The 14,665-nt window shown below is 37.0% G+C and overlaps 1 protein-coding gene across 1 annotated transcript in view; it reads right to left on the bottom strand.

Moving 5' to 3' along the window:
* The window catches only part of LOC121295475 (TSC22 domain family protein 3-like), a 59,035-nt gene extending 57,404 nt beyond the window's left edge, over positions 1–1,631 (bottom strand). Inside the window, exon 1 of the mRNA XM_041220114.1 lies at positions 1,017–1,631. Within this exon, the coding sequence (XP_041076048.1) occupies positions 1,017–1,327 (311 nt within the window). The 5' untranslated portion in view covers positions 1,328–1,631. The remainder of the gene's footprint in view (positions 1–1,016) is intronic.
* Between the last annotated feature and the right edge of the window lie 13,034 nt (positions 1,632–14,665).

Here is a 14,665-nt window from a genome sequence, read left to right as displayed (position 1 = left end):
CAAAACTATTATTTGAAGCTGACCCCCATTGGGTCCAGTCCGCAAGCCATGGTTTAAAGTAGGGTAAACTTATAACATGGCAGAACACAACCATGGACACTTTTTCAGTTATGTTTAGCACTAAACTAAAGCCTTTTGGGAATGAAATTATAAATTTAAAGCAGGAACTAAAGTGAAGGTGGAACAATAAAAGAACTCGGAAAGGTCAAACATTTAATGAAAATTGGATTACTTGACCAGTAGACCTTAAACTAGACATGAGACAACTGATCTTCACAGAAGCAACAATGCAAGCTTCTTTAAAAAATAGGCCCTTTTAAGGTATGCAGGTTCAGTGTGCACTGGTACCACTTAGAACTGGACCCTAGCCCACTTCACATTGGCCTCAGCAACCTTCTGAAGTTCCCAAAAACTTTGAAGCTAAATGCTTCATTCCCTTTTGCAAGTCCACTACAAGTCACCACCAATAATGCAGCAGTATTGTATTGTAATAAAAAGTGTCATTCAAACAGTATTCAAATAATACAAAGTGGACCAGATTTTGGGTGCTTATTATGGTCAACTTCCTGTAAAAACCAGTGCCTGTAAAAGGAAAACCTTTTCATTCATGGAATACTCCTCTTCCTAACCTTTGTTCTCTCTGGTTTGAAATAATAATACAGATCACTTTCTTTAGAATGTCCTCCAGCCTAACCCAGCCCCTCACCAAACAGGAAGATATTTATTATCAAATTGTCCTTTTTTTAGGTTTTCACAAAAGACTAGAAAATGGAAGATTTTCATATGACACTAATCTTTCTACAGGCTCAAACTTTTGACTAGTTTAAACTAGCTACAGCATCAGAGATCAGAGAGCTTTCAAGTCATCAAATATACTTTTCATTCAAAGAATATTAGGCCAATTTGGTGTAGTATTGAAAGACGTGTAAAAGATAACTTCAGTGCCATGAGACGCTGCACTTGCCTCAAAACCTACAGCAGCTATTTTTTTTCCTTTCTTAGATGTCAACACCTACCTGTGAAAGTAGAAGAGGATGGAAAGCATGGTCTGGTCAATGTTGCTGTTGCAGATTCCTTCGTTAAGAAGGAAACAAGGGTCCCTCACTACTGACTCGAGAGAGTCCTGCCTCATGATGTTGTTCCACTTGTCCGTGTTCAAGTTCTCGAACATCAGCTGATCCCGAAGTTGCCGGAAATGTGTGACCGTTGGGCTGCCCAGGTTGTTGTTGCTGCCGCCACCAGCCACGCCATCACATCCATTGGCGAGGTCCAGACAACAGCTGCAACAGTCAAGGCCAATGGGTGAGCGGCACTCTTCATCTGACATGATTATCAGGCTTCCCAAAATCCAGATTTCTTTAAAACTACAAGTCCTTGTGCTTTCTCTGGATTCTCAGTGAGGGCAACTCAGGTGTTTACCAAGAGCTATGAAGATTGAAGAGGTTGTCAAATAGCTTCTCTCTTCTTAACCTTCCCTTCAGGCTTGTCTGTCTGTTGTATCTCCACTCTTGAAAGGCAGCTCCTTGAAATAAATGTCCCTGTTTTGTTCTAGTGCACACACCAACAAATTAAGGAGAATGTGTTGGACAGGAAAAACACAGAAGCTGCTTATCAATTTTTCAGCAGTGCACTTTTTTCACAGAGAAAGAGAGAGAGTGAGAGAGCGAGAGCACTGGGAGGAGGGGGAAACCTCTGTGATTGGTAAAAAGCACAGCCCTGTTCACAGAGCCCGCCCTCTTTTTTTTTTTCTTCTAACCTCCTCTTAACACAACGAGGGTAGAAAAAAAAGCATGCAGACACAAGAGCTGGTGAAGCGGTCACTGCTGCTGCTTCTACCATCAGCATTCAAAGGAAGAGAGCAGCTTACTTGTCTTTGCAGAACATGTGATAAATTCCCCTTTATAAAGTACACTTCAGGTTCCAAAAGTATGTCCAAGGTTGTTTGTTGTTTTGCTAGAGCTTCTTATCCAGGTTGTCTATTTTCTAACCACTGTATGTAGCTGATATTGAGAGGAAACCCCTCCCAGAATGCTGAATTAAGCCTTTTTTTCTGCTCTCCTCCAATTGGTCGACAGTAGAACTAGTAGGCAAACAGGGGGCTTACGCCATGTTTTTTGCAATCTGTAGGCTAGGCAAGTCACTTGGCAGTTTTCTTTGCTGAAAGGCACCTTTTTTAACTAAACAAAACTGACAGCACCTGCCTACTTCATCCTGGTATAATATTTTTCTAAGACTCTTTTAAAAGTGATATTTGCACAGGATAATCAAATAGCAAAACATATTACTATACTATTTTCTATAGTTGTTTACTGCATGATAATTTATAGCACAATAGAGCAAAACTGTTATCTTATCACTGTGTACTTATAACAGTTTTCCACCCACACAGTTAAAAATCCAGGGCATTCCCATCACAACACATTTTGCAATCTAATCAGTTCCTCCTCTGCAGATCAATTTTGGCAATTTGCTGCACTTCTGTGCCAGACATTGATTGAAACCAGTATATTATGCAAATGTGTGTTTTCCTGATTTGGCTTAACTTTAAAAGTGCAACTCTTTGGATAGGACTGTATGTACTGTATTGCAAAAATAAATGCATATCTGTGTGGCCAAAATGTGTGAAACAGCTAGCAGCTGTAGATTTTATTGTTATTGAGCTGGATCATTTGTACTGGAGCCAACATCTCTGTGTTCTGTTCAGAGTGATCACCAGCAGATAAAAAATATCCCGATTCTCAATGTAAGTGTTAATCATTTACACAAATGCTAAGAAAAATGTGTCAGATTTATTGCCTTACCGCAAGTTGTCTGCAAGGCAGGCACTGTGGGGAAAAAATGTACACACATCATAGAATAATTGCTAGGTTAAGGTTTTTGTAAGCAGAAGCACGATGAAAAAGCTCTGAAGTAGGTAGAGTTACCACATGGTGTAAGAGGGGGGTTTATTCTTTATCATTGCAACAATCCTTAGAGTCCTGTTTGTAATGTAATAAAGACTTGGCAGTGACTTGTGTCACACTCCTACATATGTACATGTATGTCTGATAATTAGTCTAGCACTGCATAGGGTACAGCATGGAGATCTGAAGTGATTCACAATATTCTTAATACAAAACCTAATCCTTCATTCGCTTCCTTATCAGTATTGCACCGCAGCATGGTCTTTTTCTTTGCAAAAGTTGAATATAAAGGGGCAGTGTAAACACAGTTGTGTAACATTCTGTTCTGTGTCGTTATGTAAGGCGTTGTGCAAGAAGAGGCCCTGCTAATCAGAGGTTTCTAAAAGAGAGTGACAATTCAGTGATTTATCTTCTTTTTTTTTAATCTCTCACACTCCATTCAGTAACATATAATTGAACTGCTTGTGTGTGTGGTTGTCCTACGTGGTATCCATGCTTGTGAGTTTTACTGAACAAGAAAGCCACACTACGCAGAAAAAAAAGGTCATTTATAAGGGAGTTGAAATTAAATATATACAGTAAGATATATTCAAAATTTACTGAATTATTTAATATGTGAGGGTCATATGTACAGTTTGTTAAACTGTTATGTGTATGGTTCTCATACACATACACACGTTATTTTAAATTCTAGATGTTTGTCCTATTCTCTTGCCAGAGATCTGTAGAACACATCCCGATATGTATTTCCATGCTTATCCAGCAGTTCAGAATGTCATTATCTAACTTTCATCTAAAGCAAAGTGCTCTGAACATCACTTTTTGGCAGAGAATCAGTGGCAGCAGCAGAATGATCTTTGCCTCTAAATTCCCTGTTATTTGGGTTAGAGATTGAAGACAGTGACAATGCTAAACCACTCAGCTGTACAGAAGGGATTCCTAAACTGAAACGAGTTCCATGTCATTCTACTCCAAAGCAGGACTACAGCTAGACGGTGTTGCATTGACAGGGCACGGGTGCATTGCAGATTAAAAACTGAAACCAGCTGCGGGCAACATGGGCCTTTCTTGGTTATTTATTTAAATCAACATCACTGATAGTAACATGGTAACCCCATGTAACAGATTACGCTTCGAAAAGCAGACGTCAGCAGCTTAATTAATTGCAGTAGAGACTGCTAACCTCAGCCATTTTGCAGCACCTAGAAGACAAAACTTGTGTCTCCTAATGTGTTATTGTACCTACAATAATAATAATAATAATAATAATAATAATAATAATAATAAGTAGGATGATAAAAAAAATATAAGCATGTGATGTTCATGAACTGTTTTTTTATTTCAATATTTCAGATGGCATTATTCATATTTGTTAAAGGAGGTGCTTATTAGCTTGTGGAACAAGAACTTCTAAATAATGATAATAACAATAATAATATTCAGGTTTTAAATAGAAACCATGTTGAACGGCAAATCTTTATTTTGTCCAGAGGAAACATGGAAGCATAATTACTTAGTTAATAGCAAGCTAATTTGAAAACTATTGATTCATGCCAGAAATGTGTAGCTGCTTACAAAGCATTAGATCACATTGTGTAGCAGTCTAGCATGTGAGGATGAACCCTATCATTTTTCAACAATGTACTGCAAGCTTTTTAATATTTATCACTGTTAATCTATACTAGTGAGGACTCTGCTGTGGATTATCAAACAAATGTATAAAACAAAAGGGGGGGAATATCTTTTTGATAAGGAAAATAGGATTGGGAAGGTTACAGCTCCAAATACAAATCCTGATTCATTTTAGGGGGGTTATTTAGTAAGAAACCTGTCCTCTGGTTTCACCAACATGCATGTTGTTCCTGTCTTAAAATAATAACAAAAATACTAATAAATTATAATAAATGTAGCAAACGGGGGGGGGGGGGGGGCTTCCTGGTTCCATCAATCCTTAACAGTGCATCACTTTTCAAAGCTTCAGATACGAATAACAATAAAGAGAAAGCATTATCTGCAACTTGTAATAGCCAATGTGGAAAAGGCCTGTTCTGCCTTGATGTTTGCTGCTTGGGATCCAACTCTGTTTATTTGTGGCTTGTTGCCAAACCACTGAAGCAGTAAATTGCTAACAGGGAGTAATGTTATCACAGCATTCTGACAATTTTCAAAAACTGGAGTGTGTTTTACAAGACACATGAATGCCAAGGTTATGTTAGAGCCAGGCAAGCCATTGACAAGTCAGCTGTCATTATAATCAACAAAATTGTCTCACTTTTTTCTCCATTTGTATCTACAATATGAATGGATGTGTGGTTTGGTTATAAATGCTTTCAATGTTTCCTAAAATGCACTAACACAAGATAATGGGAAAACAAGGCAATTTAACTCTTTGTTCTGTAAAAAAATCATTTGACCAAAAAGCTGCATGGTGGAGGCAATGGGTTATGGAGAAATGTTAATGCAATCAAAGGTAGACAACTGGGTTTTGAACCGTCAGTTTAATGGAAAGCCATTGCAGTGTCATTTTAGAACTAGAGTGTACCAATATTAGGCAACAAGGCAATATTTGTTCAAAATCAATTGTGCTACCATGACATGTTTCTGGTCTAATAATGATTCTACTCAGGATATTCCTGGTAATATATTGGTATTACAACATTTCTATGGTATTCTTAGCCTTTTTTATAAGTGAAATTGAATAGAAATTGTACATATTTGATTTATAACTTTTAATGTGTTTAATCTCTGACATAACAAGATGTTCTGAACATTTTGTTCTTTGTTAGCTTAAAGATAATGACACCTTCTACTCCAAAACATCTTTTCTAAGTAGTAATTTTCCAAAATTAGTTGCACTGGTATAACTTGTTTTAAGAAGCTGAATCAGAAGTGACATTTACATACTTTTTTTGAGAGTAATTTACTTTTTCTTTATTGCAGCTGCTTCAATAATTCACACCACTCTGCTGTCACAGCTATAAATTAATAGTTTTCAGTTATGACAGTGCACCTATACACTGTCCACTCACAAAAAAATAAAAATAAAAACAGCGCTTTGATTGGCTCTCAATGATATCATGATTTATAATGCTCCATAAAACATACAGTCTTTTGTTTCAAGTCATGAGGAATTCCCACCAGAGAGAAGGTTTTTTTTTGCTGTTTTTTTTTCATGTTATATCGGATTAATCACACAAAATGGCTTTAATCAAATCCATTTTTTGCTGATCGATTAATCAAGTCTGCCCTAGGTAAATTTAAATATATTAGTACCGGTATTTATTTTTTAAATAATTTATTATTATTTATTTATTTATTTATTTATTTATTTATTTTTAAATAATAATTTTTTAAAAAGCTGAATATGATTATTGAATACAGCTCCTGTTTTCCTGTTATTTAAAAGCAGAATGTCAGTGTATTTATTTTACTGAAGGTTTTGGCGCAAAACTATTTGTTCAGATCGATATTTAATCAATTAATCAATTGTTTACTTGCTGGATTTCTGGTAATTGGATTATATAAAAGAACATGATTATAACAGCATTACAATTCAATAACTGAAATAATTTACTGTATATTTTGTTTTTAAAAGGAGACATTTGAGTGTGCATATGAAAATGGTTCTTTGCAATGGAATGGTTAGGCCTCTACAGAAAAATATTTACAAATTGCAATTGTCATAGCATGCTTTTGCTCTCCCACAAAGATTACCCTGAATATAGAAGCACAGTCGTTTTCTGACTGCAGTCTGATTTGCATTTTTTTTTTTGGGGGGGGGGGGGTTGTGCTTGACACAGGTTTGACGCATTGCAATTGGTGTTGCAAATGTTTTATTGTTACGCAGTGTGGACTGTCTCATGTTTATTTTTTTTGTGTGTTAAACTGTTTGGCTCATTAGAATTAACTCTAGTTATTACACCAGGTTCCTCTGTCTGTTTATAACTCATTCATTCAGGTAGCGTTGCACCTTCTTGGTCATTTGAAATGGAGGGGGAAATTGTCCAGACTCCTTCAACTGTATCTTCTCTGCCATTAACCAACCAGCTGCTTGTCATGCTGACTGACTTGCTTTCAAGCAAGCAACACGCGTTGACCCCAAAGACCAGGTAAAATCACCAAGGAAGTGCATAAATAACAGATTTCCTGAGATTAAGGCATGGAAACTGAGAACGTTCTTTAACCTAAAGTAGTCCCACATATGATGTTTTAAAATGTAATACATGTTTGCAGTAATATTTGTTTCTTTCAAAACTGCATATTTGAGACCTATGCAACAAACGGACATGTAAAACAGCTAAGATTTATGTAATTATTTTGTTAGCTACGATCACTAGACAAAAATATAATAACCAAAGAAGGTTGAGACTCGAGAAGTGTTATATTACAGTGGAAAATATTTCTATTAGTCTTGTTGAGATGCACTTGTGTTGGCTGTGACAGATGATAGATATATGTATGCTCTAAATCCAACAAGAGAAATTCATATCATTTTGCCCCTTAACGACACTTCAAGCCACATGAAACTTGCAGTGGATTTACAAAAAAAAAAAAAAAAAAGCCCAGTGAGAATTTAAAGATGCAGTTGCCATGGTATTATGTAAGTAGAACTACACAGGGCAACTTAACAAGTAAAACTCCAAGACAAGCCTCTTATCATGAGGGGGAATTAATAAGCAATCTGTATTTGGATGAGAAAAACAGAAAACCAATGCAAATAAGCACAGGCTTATATTACAGTAGATTATTCTTTAGTTAGCATGTTCCTTTCTTGGGTAACATTGCAAATTTACAATTGAAGGTTTAACTGTTCACACCTGACCCAGGTTATGGCTTGACACAAAGAGAGGGATAAGAGAGGTGTAGTTTTTTGCTCAGTTTTCAGTTGGGGGGTCTTCCTGGCATTTTCATCCACATATTTTCTTCCTTGTATTAGCATCGGGAATTGTTACTGGTCCCCTTATCATTGTACTGATATATTTTAGTTTGTTGCTGTTTATTATTATTACCCTATAGATATGGATAAAATACCACTCAGTTTAAGATGCTTCCTGGTATCTTTTCACTACCTGTGCTGCAGGTTACATGATTTTGCGTAAGATTGCCTTACTTGTACAGGATACGGTATGGTACCAAGAAGAAGCATTATTTAGTCCTATGGTGTTAAAAACAATCTAACTATCGGAATTAATGTAGAAAGATCTTCAATACAAGATAAGAAGGTGGTGTTAATTTTGCTAGTGCTAATAGAAGGTAATAACATTTGTTTGAAAAGCTAATTTGATTGGAACCCAGTTGAAAGGCATGGGACGCTATTGAATTAGCTTGCTGCCCCACCTCTCTCCCAGAGGGGTCACATTTGACTACATGTTTGTTTAAAGTGTTAGTGTGAGGTCTGTGTAATCCTCAATATACTGTAGATTGTTAAGGTGTGAGGGGAAACATGGTGTTGCTTTGTGAAGAGGCAAATACTCAAAAAACATTCAAGTTTCCAGGAGCAGCTACACATAAAAATAATCTTTTATTTTTTTATTTAGTGATCAGTTATTATTTTTATTTATTTACACCAAGCAATCCAAAGCAGAGGTGGTCAGGCTACCGATCCCGCAGAACAGAGATCAGCCCTGATTTTTATCCACTCTGAATGTGTCTGGCCAGTAGGGTTTGCTGTTGAGCGATGAGGAGACACAATCCTTGCTGGTTTCTCATCCCCCACCCGGAGTTCCCAGCAAAGTTCAGCCTCTTTGCACAGCCTGGATGCGAATCGGTGCCGTCCAAGCAGCGCTTTAACTGTATGAGCCACTCTGGGGCCCCCTATAAAACTAATCTTAACCTTAAATCACAATTTTACCTCAAACCTTGCAAAATTGCTGATCAGTCAGGGGAATTGCTTACACTAGTGACTGATCACTTAAGTACTGTTTTAAAAAAAAAAATGCTGCTCTGTGATCTCCTTCTCAATCCACTGTAACCATAACAACATTTTTTACAGATTTACTACAATGCTCTTTGCCTACTGACCTCAATGAGTTACCATATTTTATTCTTATCACCTTAATGTAGACATTAACTTGCTTTAAGATAATTATAGGATAGATTTATTGGGGAAAAAATATAACTGTACACTATCTCCAGTATTTCCCCAATATTTGTTGGAAGCTTGGCCTAAGGTACATCTGTATGAATTAAAGGAAACACCATACATATTGTCAAAAAATGTCTACAGAGGAAACACCATATATGTGTACATCTTTCAGGAAAACTGGCTTCTGCTGCCACCAAACTTAATTTCGAGCTTGAATGGTTGTTTAATTGCTTTTAATTCTCCCTTGCTTGTGTTGTATTTGTGTCTTATGAGGGACTGTTGTGCTGTTTTCCTAGGTCCCCCTTGTAAATGAGACTCAAACACTACTATTGCTCCCTTTGACAGGTGGCTCGTGTCGCGTGTGTGGGTAGCCGCTGCTTAAGCAATACAGAGAGACCATGGAGGTGGAGTTGAAACACCAGCACAGATGCACAGGATTTATTAATACAAAAGGAAAGTAAATAAAGGGGTCATGTGACATTACCAGCTGTACAAAAGGACAAAATAAAACACAGTACAAAAACTACAAATAAAATGTGCCATACAGGGCAAGTGCTAGCTTTATAAACGAGGCGTCCTGCTCCAGGAACCTGCTACTCTACATAACCCTCGCTATTACTGAGGATCACTATCCCCTAAACTAACCTGCTTATGAGCCGGTATTCATATGATGACTCCTGCTGCTTCATACTGCCTTGGCTAGGCATTGCCTTCACAGGCACCACTTGCAGTTTCAGGGTTGCATAGATGTCATTCCTGCAGAGCAGACGCTCTCCTCCTGTGTTTGAAAAGCTAATTTGATGGTGCCAGGTTGGAACCCAGTAGCATGGCATTGCAGTTGCCCAGAGTCATCTCCACCGGATGTTTTTAAACTGATGGACTCTCAGTCAAGACCCGCCCACCTGCTAATTGAGGATCAGCACAGCTAATCACTTGCTGCCCTTCCCATCAAGCAAACTTAGCAGGCAGCAAGTCTCAATAGATTGTCTGTCTGTAAACATTAACTCAATCACACAAATCAACTCCAAAAATACACACAATAAACCCATTTCCACATACAAATTACACTAACAGCAATTCCGCATTGTGCAGGGCAATCACCCTGCCACACTCCCCCAAAGAGGTGCCATTTTGAGCAGATATTTGCAGAGGGAAGAATAACAGTTTCAATAAGAGGTTCCACTAGTCAGAATTTAAAAACCTATTTGTGAAATGGTGAATGACAGCCATCACTGGTAATTGAAATATAACTATGTATATCAGTCTTAATACTGGTATGTGCTTGTTTTTGTTTTTAAAAATATGGGGTAGTACTTCCTCTGCAAAAGGCAACAAAGGCTTTCCCACTCTTAGCAACCATACAATGAAATAATACAATTAGAACCCTATGTGGTGTATTCACTTTTAAGGTCCTATAGTTGTAAAGTAAATGTTTCCTTCCTATACAGCATAGCTCTCAAGTCACCCTAGTTGCTTCAAAATAGATACATTAATTTCCTTAACATTTCAACTTGTTCTTATGTTGCAATGTTTATATATTCCAACCTTTCCTTAAATTCTGCCTTTATCTGGCTTTGATCTGCTTTAGCTTGTACCAGGACTGAACAGGCTTCCTCATTCCATTAGAAGCATGTGACAGTGCGACTCTACCCTTCACCTAGAACCCACAACCATTCTGAATGATCGCAAACACCATACAATACTGAGAGAAATGTAAACCGGAATAAGATGGCAATTTAGTTTACTTGCTCTCTAATCATCAGTAGCTGTGCATCAGCCAAGTTTAATTTTTCTATTTCTCACAATTGATACAAGCATGCAGTATGCCGTCCATAAATTGCAAGTAATACTCTCTTTCTTGGCTCTATGGCTACCCCTGCTGGTTTATTGAGTTGCTGCAGCTGATCTTTCATGAAACCACAGATAGTTGAACCACTCCTGGTCAGTGGCCAGACTAACACTTTGCCGTAAAGCATAATTAATTTCCTGTTTTTTTTTTGTTTTTTTTTTCCCCTCCTGATGGTGCAGAAGTTAATTGACTGCTGAGCTACCATGCTGTCCTGTACGCACTTTAAATGGTTCTACACTTTGGTGCAATAATAACAACAAGGGATCATCTTTGCTAAAAGGAAGCAGTCCATTTACAAATGCTTTTTATTCTGTAAACCATGTCCTGTATTATTATTGTCCTGTATTATTATTATTAGAATCAGAAACATATCCTTACTATCCCCAATGGAGAATACTTATTGGTATCCTATTGTAATGTAACTTGGTAAGGACATTCCTCAGTAACTAAGCAGACTCTGGAGACATAAGGGGACCTGTCCATCAACTACATTTAACATATATCTTAAGGATTGTTTATGCAAATATAACTTGGTATGAACCTTACTTGGCACTGTTTATGATGTCAGAAAGCTAATGCACAAGCTAAAGGAAATGATGGGGTCTTTTCCACTGATCTAAATAGCAGCGGATGTTCAACTAGCTGTCATGAAATCTCTTCCTTTTTTTTGTTGTCCCTTTTAAAAGTTGTCCATAGTAAAAGCAAAATAAAGTGTGTTAAAGCGTATTGAAAGCATGGTAATGCATAGGTAAGCATTGTAAAAAGGCTGTGGTCAATGTTTATAGGGGTCTATAGGTACAAATACATGAATGCACTGTTATAAGTTTGATTCATAACCTTGTACATGCTTATTTAAACAACCTAAACAGTGGTGTTATTTAGATCTACCAAGGCTAAGATCAATGTACCCCTGTATACAGAACAGCATTTAAATTTGATAAAGCTTTCCAATATTTGTTCCAGACTGTAAGTATTGTCATGGTGACCTGCTTGTTCTTAGTAATGGCTGCTCACTGGTTCTGCTATTGATGGGATTATCTATTTTTTTTTTTTTTTTTTTTTTTTTTTTTTTTAATGTTTTAACTGATAAAACACCCAAAACAAAACATTAAATAAACCTTTATTTATCCAGCAATTACAAAAAGAACACTACACACAGATTGATACCACACGCAGTGTGATTCCCACTTGGTTGGAATTGTTAGTGTTATTAGAAATGAGCAGTTCTCAGAATGTCTGAACACATTGTAATAATCCTATAGACAGCAGTGTATTAAAAAGAATGGGATTTAACAAGAATTCCCCACTAGAGAAAATGAAGAAAATATTGAATGATAAAGTGATTTATTTATTTTGTTCTGAAGGAATATCAGTTTCTACCAGCAAAGGTAAGAGGCTAGATCATTTGTGTCATTCTCTCCACTCCTCCTCTGCTGGCTGACTAGTCATGCTTTCCCTCCACTCACCATCCTCCCTTGCCCGATCCTTCTCTTTCCTAGCCCCTCTGTGGTGAAACCAGCTACCGGAGAACTTTAGGACTGCTCTATCTCTCACTGCCTTCTGCCACCTCCTCAAGACCCCCGTTTAGACTGCACTTGTAGATTTTTTGTTCTTCCCCTCCTACTCTGCACTGGACTTGCATTACCTCAGCATCGCACTACTGGATCCTCAGCTAATGCACTATTGCAGTACTATGTCTTTGTAGAACTGTTGTAATCCTCACCTGTTGTATTCCAGTTCACATTGTGTTCTAGTAGTATTACTGTGCTTATTGTAAACCATACTGTTTTTAATTATTAATCTTGCATTGTAACACCTGTAAGTCTCCTTGGATGAAGGAGCCAGCCAAATAAATAATAATAATAATAATAATAATAATAATAATAATAATAATAATAATAATAATAATTGACTCCAAGGCCCTAAAAGTGAAAAGCCTTCCGTTACTGCACATTTTCAAAACTCAGTATTAAAAGAATTATTAAAAAAAGGTTTATCCCTTTTTATATTTTTCTCAACATGTGTTATCTGTATAAGAAAAAGATTTATGTTTTGCTTCCTGATCTCGAAGATGTTGTTTGAAACCACACACTGTACTGATGCAATCAGGTTTTAAGTAATAAGGACCTGTCATCCTGCAGCACTCTGCCCACAGTGCACTAGATGTATGAAACATTTTTTAACATTTTTTAACATTTTAATTATTTTTAATAATTAAAAAAAAAAAAAAGAAAACATTCAGACAACGACAAATAGGCATATTACATTCAGGTTGGCAAACTAGCTTATGTTGTGGTACGGCCTGTCGCTGGTTTTCTGCAGCCTTCCTTATATCCAACTGGTGGATTGATTAATCCTTAATTGATCCATTACTTTGTCAATCAAGGCCCCAGTTTCCTCCATTCCAGTCATGATATATGAAGTAATTCCAAACAATAAGGAGAATCTGTTTGTTAGGATAAGTGGTATTTCAGTCCTGCCCCAATCTGCTCTTTAAGAAGACTGCTCACGTTAAGATAGTGTGCTGTGGCCAGCGCTACATATTTACAGCTTTAAGCAGACATATACTCTAGGCCTCTCAGTTTTGGTTCACAAACCACATGATCCTCCCAGGAGGTGCCAGCACCATTAAACCCACCCCCTGCACTAGACTGAGCAGCTGGAGAGCTATCAAAGGACAAAACAAACAGCGGGAATCCTTTTAAATTAGAACACATTTACAGGGAAGTTGAATGATCGCTTTCATAGCATGGCTCTAATCCTGTTGTGTAACACGCCATCTCACCTCAATGTGCCAATGAGTGCAGCCAAACAATTAGAGCTACCAACCTCCAACTTGTACTTAACAATATTGCTGTACTCATGTAATGCTTGTTATGCACTTTCTTTAGAATGGCGCTTACAAAAAGAAGCTGTGTGTGACTATAGATCTGAGAAAGACAAGGAAAGAATGTACAAAGTGTAACTGACCAGATTATTGACCAGTGTATAGAAGCATGGATACTTAAGGGTAAGCCTTCAATACTGAATTATTTACAACTGTTTTTTACCTGCCTTTGAACTTAGTCTAAACGTTGAAACTGAATGGCCTTCCTCATTCCATTCACAATGTGTGACAGTGTGACTCTCTGTGTAGTGTAGGTGGGGCTGGCAAAGTTAAAAAGTAACTTTGTCATTTGGTTTTTATCCAGATAAAAGCAGTTTATAGAAAGATGTAATAATTCAATATCGGAACAACAGTACTACTGTATAATAGCTCAGAATGATTCCAAACACCACACAACAACAAGGGGAATGTAGAGAGACAATTAAAACTACATTTGAAGCTAATCAATGTACCTTATTTTTACTGCAGAGGGCAGTGTTATCCCTAATACAGAACAGTGCTGTTACACCAGTGTGAGATTCTTTAGTAGCCCCAAAAAACCATTCCGACAGGTACCGTAACTGAAAGACTACTTTATTGTTGTGTTAATGTCTTAATGTGTCTCACTAATTTAATGTCTTTCTTACTATCTGTACATCATTTATTACTTGCTGTCTTAAGCTACTTAAATTTTTTCTAAGTTATTTTAGTTGTTTATTTTTAACTAACTGTCAAAGTTACTTTATTGCTAAGTTTCTACTAATTTTCTAACTTTGCTGTCTAATTTGTTGTCTTGATTTTTTTCTAACTTTTAATTATTTCTCTTGATGCATTCTTATAATTTGTACCTTCCACTGTATTCATTACCCACCTATCTATAAGGCTGTCTCTCACTGGCTGGGTCTCCCTTCTAAAAACCAAGGACTCAATTTTTTGGTGGTTCCCATGACACCTGGAACAAC

This window comes from Polyodon spathula, chromosome 20, assembly GCF_017654505.1.
Source record: "Polyodon spathula isolate WHYD16114869_AA chromosome 20, ASM1765450v1, whole genome shotgun sequence".
Lineage (NCBI taxonomy): Eukaryota > Metazoa > Chordata > Actinopteri > Acipenseriformes > Polyodontidae > Polyodon > Polyodon spathula.
Note: the sequence above shows the minus strand (reverse complement) of the source record. Positions and strands in the feature narration are given on the sequence as shown.